Source organism: Gymnogyps californianus, chromosome 20 (assembly GCF_018139145.2).
Source record: "Gymnogyps californianus isolate 813 chromosome 20, ASM1813914v2, whole genome shotgun sequence".
NCBI classification, from domain to species: domain Eukaryota; kingdom Metazoa; phylum Chordata; class Aves; order Accipitriformes; family Cathartidae; genus Gymnogyps; species Gymnogyps californianus.
Window position 1 is genome coordinate 12,353,260 of NC_059490.1, and position 23,119 is coordinate 12,376,378.

General features: G+C 56.5%; 1 protein-coding gene across 2 annotated transcripts in view; it reads left to right on the top strand.

The window, feature by feature from the left end:
* Positions 1-19,541, top strand: part of RAP1GAP2 (RAP1 GTPase activating protein 2) — an 80,048-nt gene extending 60,507 nt beyond the window's left edge. Inside the window, exons 5-26 of one of the 2 annotated variants that reach the window (XM_050908762.1) lie at positions 102-137; positions 1,232-1,276; positions 1,871-1,903; positions 2,247-2,456; positions 3,026-3,129; positions 3,675-3,753; positions 4,218-4,271; positions 5,603-5,686; positions 7,010-7,110; positions 7,807-7,936; positions 8,181-8,336; positions 9,051-9,122; positions 9,548-9,634; positions 9,908-10,042; positions 14,136-14,273; positions 14,659-14,777; positions 15,097-15,210; positions 15,730-15,847; positions 16,234-16,360; positions 17,682-17,758; positions 17,988-18,026; positions 18,994-19,541. In XM_050908762.1, coding sequence (XP_050764719.1) covers positions 102-137; positions 1,232-1,276; positions 1,871-1,903; positions 2,247-2,456; positions 3,026-3,129; positions 3,675-3,753; positions 4,218-4,271; positions 5,603-5,686; positions 7,010-7,110; positions 7,807-7,936; positions 8,181-8,336; positions 9,051-9,122; positions 9,548-9,634; positions 9,908-10,042; positions 14,136-14,273; positions 14,659-14,777; positions 15,097-15,210; positions 15,730-15,847; positions 16,234-16,360; positions 17,682-17,758; positions 17,988-17,996 — 2,028 coding nt within the window. In that variant the 3' untranslated portion in view covers positions 17,997-18,026; positions 18,994-19,541. The remainder of the gene's footprint in view (positions 1-101; positions 138-1,231; positions 1,277-1,870; positions 1,904-2,246; positions 2,457-3,025; positions 3,130-3,674; positions 3,754-4,217; positions 4,272-5,602; positions 5,687-7,009; positions 7,111-7,806; positions 7,937-8,180; positions 8,337-9,050; positions 9,123-9,547; positions 9,635-9,907; positions 10,043-14,135; positions 14,274-14,658; positions 14,778-15,096; positions 15,211-15,729; positions 15,848-16,233; positions 16,361-17,681; positions 17,759-17,987; positions 18,027-18,993) is intronic. The other variant, XM_050908763.1, reaches the window with a different exon arrangement.
* Positions 19,542-23,119: the final 3,578 nt, after the last annotated feature.

A 23,119-nucleotide genomic window follows, 5' to 3' on the forward strand; every position in this document is an offset into this window, starting at 1 on the left:
ACGAGATGGGGGGTCTGGCGTCTCTGCCTCGATGTGGCTTGGGCTGGCTTGCCTCGTGTCTGCTTTAATTGAACAGGAGATTTCCTTCTTTTCTTTTTCAGTCTGCAGAATTCTTCGAAATGCTGGAAAAAATGCAGGTGAGCAGCAGCGTGCATGCCAGTAACGTGGGACGTTCCCCACCCGGCAGAGGCTGCGAGGACAGAGATCCCACAGCACCTCGTACATTTAACGTGCTGGGAGGCCCCAGCGCTGTGTGAGCCCGGCTGAAAGGGGGCCGGGCAGGCGCTTCCCAGTGCGCGGGGGGGAGAGCAGTGGTTTCGGCAGCATCTTCCTCCGAGGTTATTCCGCATCGCCCTGAGCAGTTTTGCAAAAGGAGGTTTAGGGGCACATGCTCTGAGACGCGGTCCCGTTGCTCCCTGGTAAAGTCAGGACACCGCTGCCTGTTTTTGCAAACGGCAGGCTCTGGTACAGAGCACGGCTGCGTCAAGCACTGTGTCGGTACCTCTTGGGTCAGGGCAAGGCGTTCTCTTATCCCACACCAAAACACATCAGGATTTGCCCGAGGAGGAGGATCGGGGGACCAGGGTGTCCCCTGGCATGTGCCTTGTCCCCGCAGGAGGGGCGTGGGCAGGCGGCACTCGCCCTCGATGCCAGGACGCGTGGTGCTTCCCCATCGCGGTGCTTCCCCAGCACGGTGCTTCCCCAGCGTGGTGCTTCCCAGCGCGGTGCTCCCCCAGCGCGGCACGGGCGAGTGCCAGCAGGGTTTGCCGTCCCCGTGCTCCAGCCTGGGACAGGCACTGTGAGACAGCCGGGGCCATCGCCCTGCCACACGTCGGGGCTGTTGCCGCTGCTCTGCAGGAAGGCAGCGCAGGGATTTCCTTTAGGAGCCCATCCCAGAGAAATTAAGATGAAGCTGGAGTGGGATATGGGGCATTTGGTGTTTGGTGCTGTGCCGGCACCTGGGAAATGATAGTCCCTGCCTTACGTTTAGACATTTTCAGTGCGGTGTCGCTGTGTCCCAGGTCTTGTCCTACCACATCCATTTTCGCTGTGTTACGACGGGGTCTGTCCTGGCACGCCGGCAGCTCTGCCTGGCTCGTCGCGGGCAGAAACCCCCTCCTTCCTGCCACTCGTGTCAAAGTGATTTCTGTGTAGCAAAATACCCTTGTGGCATCGTCTGTGTTGTTGAAAACATCTTAATTATTCGATCTATTTGTTTTGTTCCAAGCAGGCACCAAAACTTGAAGAACAGAGAACTGGAAGCCAAAAACATAAGGTTGGTTGAATTTTGTTTCTTGTGTGGATCTTTTCAAGTGCCCCTCCCCTTATCTCAGGGCTTTAATGTGTATAGTCAAAGACAGTCACTCAAAGGACTAAAAAGGATTTAAATGTTGTCTAAAAACAAGGCACTGATTGAATTGCAAAGATGAGGGTGGGGCCTGTAAATCCCTAATCCAGCTTTATGTCCAAACCTGTGTATTTCAGCTGTGAGCTGTGTAAAATGGTTGGGTTCTGCCGCAGAGCTGAGAAGCTTACACCGATGACGGAGACCCTTTTGGAAAAGGACTTACCCTGCTGCAGTGCTTTCCTGCAGACCCCGAGCGGGGAGGGGTCCCCGGGCCGTGTCCCTGGGCGGCGCGGTGGCATGGCTCCCGGGGCTTGTGCCCATCGCCGCACGCGGTGGCCCCACCTGACGGGAGCATCGCTCTCCGTTACCGCCTGGCGCTCGGTACAGGGCGTTAGGACAGGAGGGACCAGTGCAGCGGGTGGCTGGAAGTGCTCCCCGGGTTGGATGTGCAAGGCTGTGGTCTTGAGGGATGGCTGGTGGGGAACAAATGGTCACACGTGGTGTTTTGATTCCTTTTTCCAGGAAGACTACATCCCGTACCCCAGCATTGATGAGGTGGGTGCCCTGAACCACCCTGAACACCTTCAGGCAAATGCCTTTCCAAAATTGCCAATAACAGGGGAATTGGTGGAGATCCTGTTTCCGAGAGGAGCTGCACAAAGCACGTTCCCGCTCCCCAGCTTTGCGGTTGCTGCTTTTCCTTGGTAGCACGTGCCCTGTTCTAGGAGAGAGAGAAGAGGTTTCAGAGAGGGGCTGGATTTGCCCTGCTGCGGTGCCGGGGCTGGGGGCTGCTGCGGGATGGGGCAGCGGGGGGGTCAGGACACGGGGCGATGAGCCCCTGCATCCCACATCCGCACCCTGGTCCTGCCCGAGCCCTCATGGGCGCATGTCTCTGCAGATCCTAGAGAAGGGCAGCCCGTACCCGCTGATCATCCTGCCCCAGTTCGGGGGATACTGGATCGAAGACCCAGAAAACCTCGGCACGCCCACCTCGTCCGACAGCAGCATCTGCGAGGAGGAGGAGGAGAACCTCAGCCCCAGCACCTATGGCTACAAGCTGGAGTGCAAAGGAGAGGCCAGAGCCTACAGGAAGCATTTCCTGGGGAAGGTGGGTGCCCCCGCCGCAGGGGGCAATCGGTCGGCTGAAAATTGCACACACTCCCCCCCGCAAGAAAAAAAAGGAATTCTAAAATTGTGAGCAAAATGGGCAAATTTTGCAACTTCCCGCTTTGCAAGGAGAGGAGGGGACCGGCGGGTTGCCAGCCGTGGCAGGGATGGCCACGCACACAGCCTCTGTCCCTGGCCCCCGCAGCCGGCAGGGCCCCCCCAGGACACTGGGTGGGCATGCCGGCGCTGAGCCTGCCCCGTCTGCGGGGACCGGGAGCTCGGCTGGACTCGGGGGACCCGGCATGGCAGCCGCCTGCCCGCCCTCTTGCTCACAGTCTTGTAATCCTCTTTCTGCCTCTGCACAAAGCTGAGAGCAGAGTGCTAAAGTCCACGGGCAGAGGGATTAAAGCCCTGGTCCCCACGAGGAGGGGGTGCGAGTGTGTGTCCCTGAGGGGCAGGAGGGTCTCGGGACGGCAGGCGAGTCCTCTGCTCCCGGCTGGGGCGCGGGGCAGCGGCCTTGCCATCGGCAAGCTGCCTCCCCACCACTAACACTCTGTTTTCTATTTTTAGGATCATTTAAATTTTTATTGTACAGCCAGCAGCCTCGGAAATCTGATCCTTTCTATTAAGTGTGAGGAGGCAGATGGCACTGAATATTTAAGGATTATACTCAGGTATGGAAAAAAAAAGTTTTGTTTAACAAAATATTTTCTCTCTGGGAGTCCCTCGGTTTGTTTCTACAGTAAATGCTAGAGCCAGGCTGGCAGCATGCTGGCTGTCGCACACAGAGGGGCTCGGGGTGGGATGGGAAGCGGCAGCATCATTCTTTTACTGTTTCTGCGCTGGGACTGCCTGACCCCCGATAATGAACACGAGACTTTGATCCGTTGCTAAACCCGCTGAAACTGAGCGTAAACCTCTCCGTGACATGGGATAATACCAGTCACATCTATCGCCATCCGTCTGTAAGCTGACAAGACCCAGCGCATCTGAACCGTTGTGTCATTTCTCTCCAAACTATGAATATTTTAAGAGCTGCAGAGATGAGAAGAAGAAAAATTGAGCCTTTGCTTACTAACCAGGCCCAACAAATTCTGCAGAACATTGTTTCCCAACATCGTTGCGTGCATGCCACAGGGCTGGCGAGTGGGGGGCTGCAGCCGGTGTCTCTCTGCCTTAGACACTCCCTGATGTCTGCTCGTATCTTTTTCTTTGCTAGGTCCAAAGTGAAGACGTTGCATGAAAGGATCCCCCTGGCAGGATTTAGCAAGCTCCCTAGTATCCCCCAGATTGCGAAGGTAAAATGCTGGGCTGGGCTGGGATACCTGCAGCAAAGCCCGCGCTGCTGCGCCTGGCACCTTGGGCGGCGTTGGGCGGCATTGGGTGGTGTTGGGCGGCAGTGCCTGGGCTCTTGGGTCCAGGGGTGCTTGGCGGGTGGTGGTATGTGGTGGCCCCGCTGTTGGTTTCCCGCTGATCCCGGACAGATCACTGGTTGATATATGGGGGAAGAGGTGAGGAAGCGGCAGCACCTTTGACCCATGGAGAGACCTGGGACTTGTCTTGCTGCATCCTCAGTTGGCTACCAGCCAGGCCACAGGACATCCCAGTGAGAGGCTGCAAAGAGGGGAGCTCCTGCAATCGGAGGCTGGATTTGGCTCCTTTATGACATTCACAGCCTTGCCGTGGAGTTTCGGCAGGACAGGGGTGTCTGCTCCGCACGCCCGGGGACCCGGCACTGACTGCTCTTTCCCCTTGCCCACAGGCCTTCTGCGACGATGCCTCCGGGCTGAAGTTTAACCCGGTTCTGTACCCCAAGGTGAGGTAACTTACCCCAAGTCAGTCACGTATTTGGCAGAGAAGGTCAGACAGGGTTAATTCTCCCCTTTTCTCCAAGATCCAATGGCTACTTTGATACAGAGCATGGATATTTGTACTGCATCTTTCTAGCTCTCTACCTTTGTACCCGGCTGCAAGGGGATGCGAGCAGTGCAGCGGTGGCGGGCTGTGCGTGTCTGGGCAGCAGGTTCGCTAACGGCCTTCTGATGGCACGTGCATGCCACCGTCTCGTTCTGTCAACTGGCCACCAAGGGCTGATGGCACTTTGGTATTAATCTGCCCTTGGATCATGGGGAAGGAGGGGAAGGCAACCGTCTGTGGGGTGTAAAACCAACCTGGGTCTTGGTTTGATGCCTTAAGGTTTGCTTGAAACCCGGTGAGATGGGTTGAGCCTGTGCTTGAGAAGCCCTGCAGGAAGAGATGCAGGGGCGGGTGGGTCGCTGTGGGGGACGGACTGTTTTATCCGGGTGGCAGTCCCCGCTGGTGATGTGCCAGGACTGACTTGCCCACTCAGGGATCGCTTCTCCTTGTGTGCGTTCTTGTGCTGCCATAGAGACCCGCTCCCGGGAAGTTACAAAGCAAATCCATCATTTTCAAGTACCTTTTATGTGGAAGATCTTTTCTGTGGCAGGCACAGCAGTAAGTTACAAGGCAGTTTCATCGCCCTTTGATGTAGCCAAGGTCAAACTGATTTTGTTCATCCGTTGTCATTACTGGTGTTGCTATCGAACCCTTATCTGGAAGTTCGAGAACAGCCGATGCCCGGTCGGGGAAGACAAACGTCTCTGACTCGGTCCCCGCAGAGCGGGGCTGGGACCGCGGAGCTGGGGCGCTGCGGGAGCTGCCGTTATTTGCACCCAAAGGGCCCCAAACTTCCCCCAGAAAACCTGCGAGAGGTCGGGGCTCCCCGTGTCCCCCCGCCACGCCTGGGTGCCGGGGCCACAGGTCATGCCCACCTGAAGCCCACAGGCATCCAGGCGGACTGTCGGCGGCAGGGGCTGCAGGGATGCTGATAACCAAAACCGGGGCCGCTCTTGAAAACTTTTGGCCTGATTATGTGGAAATTTGGCTTCTGCCCCCCTTCCGCTCCCTCGGGTGCTGCCAGGCTGTTGCCGTACCCCGCTGCAGCTCCGGCGGGCTCTGCCCCGCTGCCCACCACGAGGAGCTGTACTGCGGCCGGCGGGCAATGGCAAGCATGCTGAGCGGAGCCGTGAGCCTGGCCAGCAGCGCGCACGCCGAGCAGGGTTTGCTCTTCTGGACATCATGTTTTGAACTACCAAATGAAATAATTCGTATTTTGTTTTACTGCAGGCGTCCCAGATGATAGTGTCTTATGATGAACATGAGGTCAACAACACGTTCAAGTTCGGTGTGATCTATCAGAAGTTCAGGCAGGTGAGTAATTCCCGTGCCGTTCTCGTGGAGCACATCCCCGCTTGCCAGAGGTCTGCGTCTCACAAGTGCAAATTCGGCCCTGCAGTTAATTCTGTCACGTGCAACACGTTGTGTTACTGGGTGTCCTCACTAATAATGCATTTCTTATTGCTCGGATGTTTCCCCGACTCATTAAAAAATGATGTGACTGAAAAAATTCAGTATGGAAATCAGCCCACGAGCTGCTGTAGGGAAAAGTAGATGTGAAAATGAATTTTAGCAGGCATGGTATTTTAATCAGATATATGTTTAGACAGTGAAACAGTTACATTTGTCTTGGAGGACTGTGGGCTATGAAGACATGCGTTTGCTGAAAATGCTGTCGTTAGCCGAGGGACTCCGGATGGGGAGCGCAGAGGCAGCTGAGCCTTATAACTCACCACAGATTATTCTGACAGGCACTCTAATTATCTTTACATATTGCATTTTATTTTGGATTCAGTAACTCATGCAAGACCACAATTAAGGTCTCATTGTTTTGAAATATAGCACGCAAGGGATGATTAAGACTTGGATTTTCCAATGGAGGATTCATTCTTGTTTTGGTATTCCCTGAACGTTATCCTAAGGTCCCTTGCTGTTGGTCAGAAGTCGCTCTCAGCAGCTTTACCTGTGGGTGCCATGGTGGCTGAGCGGGCTGTGACCGGCCCACAGCCGGTGCCGGTGGCGAGCGCGGTGGTGCCAGCTGGGGAGCGGAGGTGTGGAGCAGCCTGCGGCCGTGTGCGGCACCCCGGGTCGAGGTGCTGGTCACATCCCCGGGCACCCCATGGATGGGGCAGGAGGTGGCAGGAGACGGGTGGGCCGGGAGAGGTGGCCTGAGCAGAAATCACCAGCAGAGCTGGGGCGGGACGGGTTCCTTTCTGTGTTGCTGTGGCACTTTTGCCGATAGCAAGGTTTGATTTTAAGAAGACGCTCAGAGCAGCGTGATGTGCAGAAGGCACATTTCGAAGGGACCTTTCGCGTTAGTGGTGTCCGTGGTTGTTGTGTCCGTACCACCCGTAGTGCGACAGAGGAGCAGCACCAGGAGGTCCCCGAGCGTGCAGGGCTGCCCCGGCACGTGGCGGCCGCTGGGGACAGTGGCTTTGGTCACCCTCAGCTCAGGCAGCGTGGGGGCCTCCGCGGCTGCGTCAGACCAACACTGCGGTAGCAGAGCCGTGGCTGGACCCTCCTCCTTCCCCCGGAGCCGGTGTCGATGGGCGCTGCGCAGCCCGGGCAGGCTGGCTGGCTGGCTGCTGGAAACGGGCAGGGCTGGGGCTCTCAAAAGATGCGCCCTGTGTTTTGTAGACCCAAGAGGAGGAGTTGTTCGGCAATAATGAAGAGAGTGCTGCCTTCAAGAACTTCTTAAGTTTTCTGGGAGACACCATAACACTCCAGGACTTCAAAGGGTGAGTCAAATAAAAAGAATGATTTTACAAATACATTTAACAAGAGACCATGTCATATGTAAAAATATCTACCGGGCGAGAACAGAAGTCATCTCACTCATGAGCGGGTTGTACAGAGCAGAAGCAAATATAGCTTTGGCTTGTTTTTCAAAGCTGGGGGAGTTTTCCAAAAAAAAATTGGAGCTGCCAAGAGAGAGAAAAACTTCCTTTCCTGCAGTTTTGAGGCTGTGAGAAAATCTGGCTATATTCAGCCATAGATGAAAGGAACTTTGTGCGGAAACGCGCCCTGTCTGGTGTCACGGGCTCAGCCGCGGCATGCCTCCGGGGCGGTCGCTGCAGTGGCCACGGTGCGGGCAGACACCCCTCGCTGCTGGTGAGGGCCGTGGGCTGGCAGGCGCGGGCAGCCCACCTTGGCCGCGCTTAGCACTGCCGGTCCCATGGCTGGCGCCCATGGCTGCAGGCAGCCCCGGCCGACCGGCACTGCTCTGCCGCACACCCTGAATTTCAGACTGGTGATGGCGATGCTTGGTTACAATACATGACGCACAGTCTGTTCTTTCCCGTTTGCTCGGTACTAGATAAAGATAAATGAGCTGGTTTGTTCTATCACCCTGTCCCCTGACAGCCGCTGGCGGTCTCTGCTAAGCTTTCAATTAATATTTCTTCATTTCTCCCCGCCTTTCCCTTTGTCTCCAGTTTTCGAGGAGGTCTGGATGTCAGCCACGGGCAGACGGGAGCAGAGTCTGTGTACACGGTTTTCAGGGACAGGGAGATAATGTTTCACGTCTCTACAAAGCTGCCTTTTACCGAAGGAGACACACAACAAGTAAGAGAAATGAGCTTCCTTGCACAGAAGCGTCTGAGCCAGGATGCGCTGGCGCTGCCCTGCCCAGTGCCGCCAGCCGCCGAGCCCCAGTGCCGCGGCAGCCTCGGCTGGCGGGCGGCGGCGCGGGCAGCAGCCACGTGGGCTCCCCGGCGCGCGGCAGCCGGTGCGCCCGGAGCTGGTGTTTGCTCCCGAGGGAGCAGAACCGCCTGGCTTTACCGACCAGATGTTTTCCCTTTCTGCTTAGCTCCAGAGGAAGAGGCACATTGGCAATGACATTGTGGCAATCATCTTCCAAGAAGAGAACACGCCGTTTGTCCCAGACATGATCGCCTCCAACTTCTTGCACGCCTACATTGTCGTGCAGGTGGAAAACCCCGAGGCAGATAACACGGCGTACAAGGTGAGGGGAATCGCGACTTGCACGTGCCGATTTTTGCTTCGGCATCTCAGGCCGAGGTCTGGAGGCGGCTGCCCAGTGGTTGCCCTGCCCGTGTGCCCAGTGATACAACCAGTATTATACCTAACTGGCATATGTATGTGTATATTAAACATACATATATACACGCACACATATATATTACATAATGTGTGTGTATACATACATACATGTATAAAATATGTGCATGTATAATAGCATGCTTATTTGCTAAAGATTTTTGATGCTACTCAGTATTTGAATAAGCATCAGAACAGCTCATACCCGTCTAACGCATCACTCAAGTGTAGGTAGCATAAACCCTGTTATCTCTCTGTTTTGTAGTAAGAGATCCAGAGCCACAAATGAAAACAGGATTCATAGGAAGTAAATGTAAAAAGCTGTGCCTGGTTAACCCTCTCATGGAAGCAGGAGTGATGACTGATGAGGGCTGGGGAGGAGCGGTCTCTCCGGCAGGGCGAGGGCTCTGGGATGCCCCTTGGCTCTTGGGTGCTGGGGCATCTCTGCTGAGCTGGGCTGGGCTGAGCTGGGCTGGGCTGGGCTGGGCTGGGCTGGGCTGGGCTGGGCTGGGGAGAGCATCGCCCGCCCCACGCTGGCCGCCCTCCAGGAGAGGGACGGCTCTGCGCTGGGGGCTGCCCTGCTGCACCCATGGGAATAACGTTCCTCTTGGCTCTGCAGGTGTCGGTCACGGCCCGGGAAGATGTCCCCTCCTTCGGCCCGCCCCTGCCGAGCCCGCCAGTGTTCCAGAAGGTAAGAGCTGAGACAGGAAGCATGTTCTAAGCCATAGAAAAAGTAGATGTGTACGTCTGAGATATTTCCAAGCACGCCTGCTTAGGGAAAACGTGAATTCTGGAATTTATATGCATTTATTTGGATTTCTAGTGAGGCCCATGGGGTTTATGGTAGGGCAGGAGGCTGTGCACCATCGCACAGCATAACCCATGCAAGGTGGCAGCTGTGGCTCTGCTGCCGGGGCACCCGTGTCAATGTGGAGGTGATGGCCAGTGCAGGAGGGCACCCCGAGCCCATCTGGGGTTTTGCACCAATGCTCCCACATCTGGAGGAGGCTGCAGGGTGCTGTGAGCTCGATTTTTGGGTCGGTACAGCTCTGGTACCAGAGGTACGCAGAGTCTTACGGCAGTGGATGTTTTCCACCTTGGCTCTCTCCCCACCAGAACCCCGAGTTCCGCGAGTTCCTGCTGACCAAGCTCATCAACGCCGAGAACGCCTGCTGCAAGTCCGACAAGTTTGCGAAGCTGGAGGTAACGCTGCCCGCCCGTCCCTGCCCAGGGCCGCGGCAGGCGCAGGGGGGCTCTCGGCATTCCTCCGCAAAGCCGCGTTTCCCCGGGCTGAGCTGGGTCAGCGCTTGCAGGGACGAATGATCAAAGCGTGCATGTGTCTCAGCTTGCTTGACGGCCGTGGGGCCCCGCGGGGCGGGCGCTGCCCTCGAGGGGGGACGAGCCGGCTGTCCTGCGGGTCGGCACCGCTGCCCCCTCCCTCGGGGCCCCCAGCTGAGCCTGTTCTCGCTCCCCCAGGACCGGACGCGGGCCGCCTTGTTGGACAACCTTCACGACGAGCTCCACGGGCACACGCAGACCATGCTGGGGCTGGGGCCAGAGGAGGACAAGCTGGAGAACGGGGGTCACGGAGGCTTTCTGGAGTCTTTCAAGGTAAACCCCTGTCCCTTGCCAACAGCAGAGTTAAAATGCACCCGGGGCTGGCAAAGCACATATTAGTGGAAGATGCGGGTGAGCGGTGTTGGGGGATGAGAGACGTCCCCTGAAAGCAGAGCGGCGGGAGGAGGTGGGAGCTTGCTGCCACCACTGCCCACTTAGCCGGCGAACGCTGGAGCTGGTCCCGGTGGGAGCAGGCACAAGCTGCCGCGGTTGCGTTGTTGGTGAGTGCCACCATCGGGGCGACCCCTCCAGAGCCCCCGAGCACCTCCTCTTCGCCAGCGTGCTCTGGCATTTGCCATGTCTCTGGACGGGTCTCGCTCCAGGGCCAGCACCCCAGCGCGGGCTGTGCCTGCAGTCGGGCTCCACTGCTGCAGGGCAAGTCCTGCTCGTGTCCCCGCGCTGCTGGCTGCCCCGCGGGGGCTTGCTGCGGCACACTGGCTGCGGGACAGGGATTGGGGGGAGGACGCCCAGAGGTGGCTGCCGTGGCAAGGGGGTGGGAGGTGGTTGTCGTTGCGCTTAAAACAGGAGATGCAACGAGAGGTGCTGGGTGTGGAGAGGAGAAACGGTGTTGGGTGTGCCGAGGGGGATTGGGTGAGTGTAAGGGCAGAGAAGGGAGAGTGGGTTGGAGGAGAAGAAAAAGAGATAAAATTATGTGGAGATAAAATTATCTGAGCGACCATTGGAGGTAGGGACAGTGACCAGCTGGGCAGCGGGGGACATCCCTTGAAACGGAGGGGCAGCACTTGAGTCTCGGGGGACGAGCTGTTGCCAGATGTCTCTGGTGCGGCTGCCCTGAGACAGCGATGGGGAGGCGTCTGGGAAGGGCTGGCACGTGTAAATCCGGGCTGCACCCATGGGTGGGTGTTCAGCAGAGCCCTCGAGCCAGGACACCGCATCCCTGCATGGGTGACTGTGCTTCGGCCCGTGCGGCTCCACCATGCCTCTCCCCATTCTGCTCCCGGCGCGTCGGCTCTGCCAGGCAGAGGCAGTTTTAGCTGCATGTGCAGCAGGGAGGGGGGCTGGTGCGGGGTGGCCGTCACCGTCCCCGGCCAGGGAGCTGCCCTGGCTGCGGCTGTATGGAGACAACTCCTGCAGTTACCTTATAGGCACAGTTTTCTCTATAGTACAGAGGAATAGGCACTGGTGGATGAGTCAACTCATCCTGCACCCATCAGCTGCAGAGCAGGGGTGAGCAGCTCCCTGGCCCCCGCCGTGGGTGGGTGGAGGCTCAGGCGTGCCCTGTTCAGGTATGAGACAAGTCGCAGGAATTGAGATGCTGGGCAGTCATGTCACAGTGTTCACTTCAGGGTCTGAGACGTTGATGTTAAATAATCATTTTTTTGCATGCTTTTTGTGTACGAGAAAGCGGACTTTGCTCTCTTGGCGTTGCAGGGTGCGCCAGGGCAGGCGGTGAGTTCCGTGGTCCGGGCTGGGCTGTGTTTGCCCGGCCGCCTCGGGACTGCGCTGCTGGGCTGCGTCCTAGCTTATGTCCTGCACCGTGTGCTGTCAGAGTGAACGGGGGAGAGGAGAGATGGTAAATAAGAGGGCTGGGAGGGGGTGAGACATGATCCCCATGGTTTCTTTTTGCCCGGTGCTTCGCACCCGCCACCCAGCCCGCAGCCCCTTCCTCCCCGGCCATGCGACGTGGGGACCGGCTGCTCAGAGGAAAGCGGAGCTCGTTTCTGCTGGGCTCTGAGCAAGCGAGAGGGGTGCCTTTGCCTCCCTGCTGCGGGGAGAGGAGCCACTGGCCAGCCCCCACTGGGAGGGGGTGTCGGGGCGCCCTGCACAGCTCCACAGCATTGGCAGCCCCAGGCAGAAGCCTTCCTGCCTGCACGGCACGAGCGCCCGCCGGAGTTGCTGGCAGCAAAGCAAGCAACCAGTTACTTTTATCTGCAAACTCTGTCAAATTTTGTATGAATTGCTGACCCTAATAAATCAGGTCTGATGGACTCTTGCTTGGTGTTTGTTACTGGATGGGCAGGAGGGGACAGCGCAGGGCTGTCGGGGCAGCCATGGTCCCCAGCATGGGCTGGGTCTCGGTGAGAGCTTGGGGCTGCAGCTCCCACTTACCCTGGTGCAGGTCTGCCTGCAGCTCAGTAACCCCTGGAGCCAGCAGCAAACCGGTGCCGGTGCACCATGGATACAGTGCCGGGCTCCTCCAGAAATCTGGCCCTTGATGGCTTGTTTCCTCCAAAATCTCTTTACCTTGAGCTGGGATTCAAGGGGCTGGAGGAGAGGTAGCCATGGCACGGCGGATAGTGCAGAAGCAATTCAAAGGGAATAGCTGCGAAGAGAAACCTTCCTGTAATTGGCACACTGGCATCACAGTCTAGTTTGGGCTCCCGTTGCTATGGTGACAACAGTAATTAAAATATGGGTACAGGTTGTTTTTTTTTTTTAACTTGTGCATTTTACTGCTGCTTTTCATAGCGTGTGCCAGACTTTCAAAAGATCTCGTGGTCGTATTTGTAAGTGCTTGGGACAACAACTTCTCAGTCAAGAAGACTTGAAAAATAGCTCAGGTCCTGTTTAAGCACCCAGACGAGTGTTTGGATCTGCACGAGGTCTCTGCCTCCGGTATGCGCAGCTCTGCTTGCAACAGTTTGAGTCAGAACAGGTTACAGCAGTCCTCTTCCCTCACTTGTGCCACTGACGTTCGCAGAGCCCGGCCGTTGGTCCTTTCCCAGGGGATGTGGAGAGCTCCGCGGGGGCTGCGAGTCCTGTCATGTCCAGACCCAGCACGGCACGTCTCTGGGCTCTGCCGCGGAGGCGGGTTGGACTTGGCACCTCTTCTCCATGCCCGGGCAAGGCACGCCTGGCCGTGGGCATCCCTCGGTGCACGGAGCTCCGGCGGTGCTCCAGCTCTCTGGGGCAGCCAGAGGGAACAAGGGCACGAGGCCTTGCGCTGGGCATCTCGCTCCTGTAAAAAAACCAGCCTGTGCCAAAACGGACACGGATGTTTCAGGGCAGCTGGGAACAGGCTGTGGTTTGCTGAGTGAGCGAGGTGCCTCAAGGCTGTGCGGGAAACACAGCCCTCAGGCTGGGCTGGGAGGAGGCCAGGGGTGCTTTGGCTGAGGGGCTGGATTGCAGGAGGAGTTTGGCGCCGCAGCAGTCGTGGTTGTTGTTTGCTGCATCCAGCAGCGGGGATGCGGCAGGAGAAGCCGCGCCGGGCTGCAGCGCTGGCACAGAGCACGGCGGGCCGGAGCATGGGTGGGCTCTTGGCTGGAAGCTGCGCCCAGACTCGGTGATGTGGCTCGGGCAAGGGCAGTCCGGAGGAAAGCGTGTCCAGAGCCTGGGGGATCGTGGCTGATGTGAAGAGCAAAGGAAGGGGGCTGCTTGGTTGGGAGAAATGAAGACCAAAGGGAGCAGGGAGAGTCTGTGGCTGCCGTGGGGATGATGCTGTGCAGCTCGTCTCCAGGTCTCTTACAGAGATGGATGGGCCAAACCAGCAGCAGCAGAGGTTCAGGCTAAACGTATTTTTCAAGCATAAGCACACTGAAGAACAGAAGTACTTTTGTGAAGCGGCTGTGAAGCCTCCAGCTCTGGGGATGTTTCGGGGCAGGTTGGAGAGGTCTGTCAGCGCACAGGAGAGGTGCAGGCAGCAGGCAGGGCAGGAGGCTCCTCGCGAGACCCATCCTCTCCGAGTCCAGGGAGAGTCGCAGAGGGGTGTGTGCATCCAAACACTGGCTTATGACTCGGCTGTCGTCCCTGTTCCTGCTGAGGGGTTTTGGGAGGTTGGCCAGGCGCCGGGCGGGAGGCAGGGCTCCGGGGCTCATGTCTGCTGCTCCCGGTCCCATAGCTGCAGTCCTCGGCCCTTGCGCCCGGCATCACGGAGGCAATGGGGGGAGAATCTGATCTTGTCATGGCTGTGGGGCTCCCCGAGGGGCGGCTCATCCTCAGGCCGCGTGGTGCAATGGCTGCTGCTGTTACCTGCCAGATTGTTGTTGGTGTGCGTTGGCTCTCAGGGGAGGACCGGGCAGGATGCTCTGCAATGTGCCCGGGGGAGGCCTGGGGCTGGGGAGGTGGTTTGGGGTCGGTGCCCGCAGGGCGGTGGTGACCTGCTGTCCCCTGTCCCCTCCGGCCACAGAGAGCCATCCGGGTGCGCAGCCACTCCATGGAGACGATGGTGGGCAGCCAGAAGAAGCACCACGGCGGCGGCATCCCGGGCAGCCTCAGCGGGGGCATCGCGCACAACAGCGGCGAGGTGACCAAGACCACCTTCTCGGTGAGCGCGGCCGCGCGTCCCTCTGTCCCGCTGTCCCTCTGTCCGTCCCTCCCTCCCCAGCCTGGCAGGGCACTACACTGCGCTGATGTAGTCTGGCAGTCCCCTGCACAGGCAGTGAGTGTAAGGGCGAGAAGACTTGAGCAGAGCATGGTTTTATGAGCACTTTGTTCAAGTGGGGCTTGTTTTCTGGAAGAACCAAAGATTAGCTTCCTGGGGTTTTCAGCCCCAAAGTACAAAGGAGATATAAAAGAAATTCTGGCGTTACATGTTTTCTAGATGCGCAGGCTGTGAATTGCAGGCAGCATAATTCCTCGTAGGATGTTTAGTCTTATGAGCTTCTAGGAGGGAGCTTTGCCCTCCAGCCCGGACTGTTCTGTGCTTTCAGCCCCCCGTATCAGCAGCTGCCACCAAGAACCAGTCCCGGAGCCCCATCAAGCGCCGTTCGGGGCTGTTCCCTCGCCTGCACACGGGCTCTGAGAGCCAGGTGGAGAGCAGGACAAGGTGGTAAGTTTGACATCGCCCTGGTCACCGAGGTTAAAAACCCCTACTGCGTGTTAAACATTAGAGGAGCTGTTGGTGGGTGCTGGAAACCTTGCCTGGGGCACAGCCTTCCCCTTCCACACAAGCCAGCAACGAGAGCTGCTTTTGCCGTGTTCGAGGAGTAGTGCCTTGGATCCCTTCCCTCTGTTTTAAATCGAAGTGGTGGTATCCAGAGAGCATCTGTTACTCTTACAGTTTAGCATTTGGTGTTAGGGAGTATAATTTGACCATCCTTTTTAAGTCTCTTGTATAACTCGTGCAACCTGTCTCTTTGTGCCCTCAGCGACAGTGTTTCTGGAGCCCAGAAGACACCAGATTTGGGACATTCTTCCCAAGAGATGAAATCTGAAACCTCGTCCAACCCCAGCTCCCCTGAAATATGCCCCAACAAAGACAGGTGAGCCGGGGGGAGCCCCGTCCTCCTCTGACCGGAGCTCAACAGACCATTGGGGACTTTGTCAAACAAAGCCGTCGCCAGGTTTTACTATAAATAAGTTTGATATTAAGGGAGGAAAAAAAAGATTCTGGTGATTCATGAGCACAGCTCCTTTATGGTTTGAAAATAGCCATCTTTAAAAAGAAGAGCAAAGGGCAGTATTTGACAGAAGTTGCCCAAACCCTCACGGCGTGGGAGCTGGGAGGCCCGTGGTGCCCATCCCTCCCTGCCACTGGGGACTCAGCGTGACCCAAGGGTTTCTGCTGGTGGCACCCACCAGCTACTTTACCCCAAGCCTTTGGAAATGGTTTCTTACAGAAGCACCCCACTGGGTTCATCCCTGCGGCAGCTGCTTTGCTCTGGGGGTGCACAGGAGGGTCTGTCCCTGCTGTCGGAGCCCAAGGGACACGGCTTTCTGAGTGACAAAGCTTTCTGAGTGACAGCCACGTGCCCTTTGTTTTGTTTTCCGCCTCTTCGTAGGCCGTTCATTAAGCTGAAAGAGAACGGGAGGTCGAACATCTCCCGTTCCTCCTCGAGCACCAGCAGCTTCAGCAGCACGGCGGGGGAGAGCGAGACCCTGGAGGAGTACGACAGCGTGGTAGGCACCAAACCCGCCCCGCAGCGTGCTCGGGCTCGGGACCCCGCGGCTTCCTGCTGCCTCCAGACCCTCGGGTGGTCTCTGTGGGGGGGAAGTGCCCCGCGGCCCCCCCAGGTGCCTCCTCCCCGCTGACATCGAGGGGCTTAATCCCGTTCCTGGGTGCGGGGAGGAGGAGGGTTGGGGTGCCCGGTGGGGCACTCCGGTGAGCCTTGGCATGCACTGGGCAGCGCTCGGCACAGCGGGACCGGGAGGTTGCTCCGTCAGGACGAGCTCTCCCGCGAGCGGGCAGGCTCTGATGAGCAGGGGTGCGACGGGGCGTCAGCGGGGCGCGGGGAGAAAAGCTGGCTGCACAAGAGAAAGCCGTGTCCTGGTCTCTCCCCGTGCAGGGAAGCCAGCCGTCTACGGCGTCGCCGTTCAAGCAGGACGTGTTTGTCTACAGCGCCTCGCCCGGCAGCGAGAGCCCGAGCGTGGGGGCCGCGGCCACCCCCGTGATCATGAGCAGGAGCCCCACAGGTGGGTCACGGGGGAGCGGGGGGGCTGGGGGGAGGCACCGGCTCTGCCTTCGCTCCTGCAGCCCCCGGAAGCCCCCAGGGTCCCGCAGCGGCAGGTCGGGATGGGGTCTGCGGCTCTGGGACGGAGAAGCCCCCTCCCCAGCCTTGCCCGGGCTGCAGGCGGCTGCCAAAGGTGAGGGGGCGAAGCAGCGACCATGCTCGCCCTGGCAGGACGGGCGTCCCGCGGGACGTGGGGCAAGCTCTTGCACGTCCCAAAACCCCGCTCCTCTCTTGCGCATCCCAAAACCCCGCTCCTGACGAGGCTGTTCTGGAGAGGCGGCCCCATGTGCTTTATTTCTGTATTTCCATGGGGAATTTGTTTCCCTTCTAAATTAGAGCGCAGAGGTGGCTTTTGCTGTGGCTGTTTCCTCCCTTCTCCCCTGACAGACATGTGCAGCAGTCGTGGAAACTCGCTGTCGCCAAGGACCGAGCCATGACTCACAAATTATTTAATAAACAAGCAGCTTTCCTTGGTCTTGGCTCCATTACCCCTACTGCTAATTCACTCACTGACTCCATCCATTTCAGTCGGACGATTTGCAAAATGAGGTGCAATTCAAGAGGGTAAAATTGGCAGAACTGGGCCCTTTGCTGGTGCATCCCGCGGTGACGGCACCGGTGACGGCACGGTGGTGCTGGGGCTGGGGGATGTCTGCAGTGCCCGCCCCTCGCCCGCAGATCACTGCGGCTTTAATTTCCTCGTGCAGCAGAGCGCCTGCCGGAAGGCAGCACGATCCAAATGAAAACGCACATTATGAACTTGGGAGCTGTTTGCGAAACAGCCAGGGAGGCACAAATCCACCCTGAACAGCTCCGTAATTGGGAACAACGCGGGGGAAAAGCTGGGCTGCAGAGCGCAGTCTGGCTGGCTTTTTGTATCTCAGCACCCCACAGGTCCTCCTCCTTATTTCATTAGTGATTTTCTGAACTGTTAAACCAGCCTCTTTTAATGTTTAAAGTGTTTATTTTGTATTTCTCCTGCCAAGAACATGGAAATCCACCCATACATTATACGGATCAGTCATTTCTTGTAGCCTTTTCAGTGGCATTTCCAGTAGAAAGACTGTGAAATGTAATTAAGCCTCAATTTGTTCCATCAAAAACATTTAATGTACACATTTTGCCAAACATTCAGCCAAGGCAGACTAAATATTGGTAGCACTCATGACAGTCTATTGATGTGCCTGGCTGTCAGGCTGGTCGAGTCAGCCCTACAGCTTCAGCAAATATTTGTGTTCACAGATTATTATTTTCCTCCTTTGCTTTTCCCCTCCCTCCAGCAGATATGAAGAACAGAAACTCTCCGAGGTCAAACCTGAAGTTTCGCTTCGACAAGCTCAGCCACGGCAGCTCCAGCACGGTAGGCACGGGCGGCTCTCGCCAGGCGAGGTGCTGCGCGGCCGCATGCTGCCCTGCCCGGCTGCAGGCAGGCGGTGCGGGGGGCCCGGGGGGCCCGGGGTTTGCAGGGGCTGTGGAGCGGGAGGCAGAGCCCGCGAGGGGCCGTCGGGGAGGGAGCGGAAGGGGAAGGGCTTTCAGGACTTCTTGCCTCTTCATTTGCAACCCAGCCCATATTCTGTTCTTCCGTTTAGAGCCACTAGCAGGAAGAAGTCGTCATGAACTTGTGAAAGGTGAGTGTTTGTAATACGGTGCTGTGCAGAATGACTCGTCTCGTCTGTGGTCAAGTGTGTATAGCTAACACTGGCTAATTGCACTGTTTATTATTAAATATGTGATCAACAGTATATCTTGAAGCATCCTGAACGCTTTTGTAAGATGAGGGCAGCAGTGAGTCAGAAAAACCGTAGCGGTTAGTGACAGACAGGTCTGTGCCCATCCGTGCCGCTGTGCAGCTTTACGTGTTCCTTTCTGGAGTACTTTTCGGTGCTCCCACAGCGCTTCTGCCACCTGCTCGCAGGGATGGTGGGCCGCAGCCCAGCAGGTTTCATTTTTTCCCAGTTAAGCTTTGTGGAACGCTTGTGCCCATCTCCGCAGGGAGGATGAAGTTTGCTGTGCTTTGCTCTGTGCACTGGGGGTGGAGGAGCGGAGCAGGTATCCTTACCCCTTCCAAAAACCAGATGGAAACAGCCAGTTTACGAGGGGGATTTTATGGGCAGAGCTGGAGGGAGTGCAGCGTGATTAGCCTGGGCTCTCGGTGGCTGGGGGACTTTCCATCCGGCAGCAGGGCTTTTGCCCGTGCATGGGGCCACCAGCGCGAGTGGGTGCTTTCACGCAGGAGGCACTTGCAAGCCATGAGGAATTTGTTTACTGGTTTTCTTGCAGGCTCCAGTTCCTGGAGTCCTTCTGTGTCATGAAATCGGGGTTTTCATTAGGAAGTTTCTAGCTGAGCAGAAGAGCCCATAAAACTTGAAACGAGAGGAATTTCCATTTCTGAAAGCATGGGTCTCAAAAAGCTGTGATTTTCAGCCCATCACTGAGTTTCCTCCTCTCCCGTCCCGGGGGCGGCGGGCAGCTTTGTGTCTCGGGGATGGGCACTGCCGCGGCTTCGGCTCCCTCCCTGGGACTGGCCATCACTGCAGGAGTGAGAATGTTCTCCTTCCACAGTCTCTGACACTTTTATCCTTTTCTTCTTTGCAGAGAATTTTTGTTTCAACAAAGGGAAAACTCTTCAAACATCCTGTGGGAAAATGCACGCCCCGGCCGCAGGCAGCGAGGTGCCCTCCCCTCCCGGCTGCACCTCTGCGCCGGGAAGAAGCTCTCACCTTGCCGCGATCTCTGCCCTGACAGGGACCCAGCCACCTTCCCACCGGGTGAACCCCTCGCCAGCAAACGCCCCGTGCCCCTCCCTCTGCGCCGCGGGAGGAGATGTGTCCCTGACTGCGTGTGGCCGGGGGCCACGTCCCCTCTGCGGTGCTGTGCTGTGTCTCCCCGTGGGCGCCCGTGCGTGCTGCGGCTGATGGGTACCATGCGGGCGCCGTCCGTCCCCCCCTCCCGACTCACCTCCCGGCTCCTCTGGGGCAGAGGGGGAGGAAGCAGGACGGACCCCCCCCGCGCAGTTCAGGTTTTATTTGCAGTTATCAGTGGCGAAACGGGTTTTTATGTTTGGTTTTTGGCAGGGTAGGTGGTCAGGGCAAAATTATGTGTTTGCTTGGCCCCGGGGCAGTTCCCCGCCCCGCCATGGTTTGTCGTCGCTCTTCTCTGTTTGGAGACAAGGGGGCAAAATATCCCCCCGCGGCGCTCCCCGGGCGGCTCTTCCCGGTGCAGCGGGGGCTGCAGCAGCTCACCGGCCGCCCCCCTGCCGCCTCCCCCCTCCAGCTCGCTACCCACATCGCAAAACTTTTCGGGCAGATTCAGCCTCTTACACCGTACTCGCTCAGTTTCTGGCACAAGAGGAGGGCGCGCGAACCGGTCCCGGGGGAGCGGAGCTGGTGACTGGGGCCGACTTATCCTCACTCGGCAGCTTCGGAAATGGTTTATACGGCCTCCCTGCTTTTTCCCTGCCTGAGACTCTGAGCACAGGCCTGGAAAAGATTAACCAAAGCTAAAGCTGGAGTATCTCTAAATACCAGAACTGGTACTCAGAGTGAATTTACCCGGTGGGCTCTGCTTTACCCTACGGGTTGGATCGCCAGGCAAGCAAATGCATAAAACTCCAGTGATTTGGATGGCATTAGCCTGCTCCACCCCTTGCAGAATCTGTCCCGCTGCTTTTGAATGTGCTTTTGTTTATTTTGAAAGACGAGGATTAGGAATTCTGCAAGGTGACTTTCCTGTAACGCCCTTTTCCAAAAAATACCTCTCTCCACATGCCAAGAAATCCTCTTGCTCTTTTATGGACCTTCGTCCAAAGTTTACTGAGGTCTGTCCATGAATTTCACATTGCTCATAGATTTCCCTTATCAGTTTTTCAAAAGATACACTGCAATGCTGCAGAGATGCCCCCTCCCCCTTACCACAATCTGTGACCTTTGCAAAAACCCCCATGAAATAAGGCTCTCAATCTCAAGTGAAAGCAATTCTTTGAGTTTGTGATTCCTAATGAAAACAGAACTTTGAGTGCCAAAGTTAACTTTACACAGCTGGAGCTCCGAGGGGCACAAAAGTATCTGACAGCCAATTTCAGGAGGCGCATGCAGAATTGCACACCTAGAAGCAGCCGCGGGCAGCCGCTGCGGCTGCTCCCCGAAGGATGCACCTCTCTCTGCGGGCAAGTGCTTGTAGAAGCAAACCATCACCTCCCCTCCTCCCCGACACCTCCCCCTGGACCAGAGCAAAGCCAAGCCAAACCCAGCCGGCTCTGCTAACCGAGGCTCTGCGCGGTACTATCTGACAGCCTTACTATTCCATGTAGGTGCTCCCAGTTGTGCATGTAAGTTATCCATGTGAAAAGAAAAGGCTGTAGCCGTAATGGGAGAGGAATCAGACCAAAGGAAAACACTTGTGGAAGAGGCGGAGAACAGTTTCACAGGCACTAAGTGCGCTGTGTAGGACTGGTAAATACCAATAACCACCAGTGGGGACACTCCCCCCTGCTTTCGGTGAGTTGCATTTAAACAGAGTTTAAATGTTGAGGTTTTCCTTGAAAGAGGAAAAGCACAGTGTGCTTAGCCGGGTCCGTAGCTAGCTCTAGATGTCTCAGGTTCCACATATTTTGCTGTTCAGCACTTCTGTCTGACGATGCTTCAGTAGCACTTTCAAACCCACCCCCAATTCTTCCCCTTAGAAGCTTTTGGTCTGGTTTCCTTATGCCACGCAGTGAAATACTGACTGGTGCAACGACTTGCTGTGAGGGTCTGTTCTTGGTTTTCCTTTTTTTCCCTGAGAAGTTGCTTGATTCTATAGATGTCATCATTCGCATGGGTGTTGATCTCTGTGAGATCTTTCAGCAGAAGATGCAGTGGCTACTGTCAGCTGGGTTTTTCATTTTTGGTGTTTTTTTTTTTTTACTTGAAACTGTGACTTTCCTTTTTGACCTAGATTGATTTGTAGAATTATTCGAACGGGATTAACAGGCAGGCAGGACAGTGTGAAGCTTCAGGGAGAGAGAGACGCAGTGCGTTGGGCTTGTCTTTCCCCACGCCAGCCTGCTGGAATGGCAGCGGGGCCCAGAGCCGAGGTCTGGGACAGAGTTTGCCAGTGGCTCCTGCGTGCTCTGGGACATTTTCAGCAGCACTCCTCAAGGCTGGTTGTAAAAACCTGCTGCAACATCCTTAATAGCAACCGGGCTTTTAAAGCTCCTGTCCTAGCCAAGCTCTAGCGTGGTTTCTGCCTCCCTGCGCTGCCTTGCAGCTCTGTGTGCGTGGCGTGCTCCTTTCGGCCCCTGAAGTGTCCCGAATTGTCCCGCAGCGGTGCTGGGGACTGACCAGCAATTGTGTTAAACCTCGGAGGCATTTGCACTTCCAGCAGTGGGTGAAGGTGTTCCTGTATATATATATTGCAAAATGTTTTGTGCTTATAAGTGACGCCCACATGCGCACATATATATACATATATAAAAGTGATTTTTTTTTAATATATATATATAAAAGAAAGGATCCTTAACTGACACTAAAATTATCGGGCAGTGCATTTTCCTTTCTGATCCCCACCGTTTCCATGCACATAACTTCTACCAGACTTTGCACAGGGAGCAGAAGGTGCTCAGAGACGTGGCTGGGGGAGGCTCGGGGGAGCCCCCGGCCCCGTGGGGAGGTCTCTCCTGTCACGGGAGGTTGCTCCCCTTCTCGCTGGGGTTTCGATCCCCTGCTTGCTCCTGCTGCACCCTGCCTGCCGCTTGGCTCGGACCAGTTCATGACCTTGGTGAGAGGGAGAGGCAGGTCAGGTCCAGTTCCACCTCCCCAGCGCCGGTGCTGCAGGCTCCGAGTGCTGGCAGCAGAGCGGGGAGGGAACCCTGCTCCCCACCGCCAGCGTCTCCTGCGTTAGCCCTGGGGACCAGTTTGCAGCTGCGGAGAGCTGGCAGCAAGCTGCTGCTCCGTCTGGGCTGTTATTCAGGAAAGCACTTAGCACGTACTTGCATCCTCTTGAAATCCCACGAAGTCAAGCACAGGATTACACTTAAGCACAACATGAAAGTGCTTTTTTTCTGAGCGAAAACGGGGGATCCTAAGCACAAACTCAGTTTCTTTCCAGAGTTTTGAGGGTCTTCAGGAATGGCAGGTGAAGGGGCCAGGATACGTCGCTGGCACGAATGGGCTTGTTAACCTTGGCTGAGGTTTCTCGGCCGTCTTCGGCTTGACTGCAAGAGGTGCTTAGCGCTGATAACTGCTTTTGAAACCAGCGGCTGGTCAGAGCTCAGCACCTCTGCAGACCGCACCTTGCACTCACGTTGCTTTGCTGGTGTTCCAACTTCTGTTCTGTTCCACTAGAGCTGGCAAAGAGTCTGTCATTCCCCAGTCCTAGAGCATGCTTTCATTATGTTTTAATGAATGTAGCACTGCGTATATCCTGCAAAGGGAAATGCTGAATTTATATCAATAGAGTGTGAACAGAGTTTATAGAGTGAAAATAAATCTTGAAGAAATGTATCTGACAAAGTTTATTTTTTATGTAGAGAGACGGTGCTTTGTAGTTCCTGGTGGCCTATGTCTGTTGTAAATAATGTACATTTAATTTATTGCTATGGTAGCAGATTGTATTTGTTATGTATAAAACTAAAGGTTCACAAATGTATATTTTGTTGCTTAACTGTGTCTTTGCAAAATTCACAATAAATAACATATTTTGTGTCCGTATGTGTACTATGTTGTGTATGTCCATAAAGCGA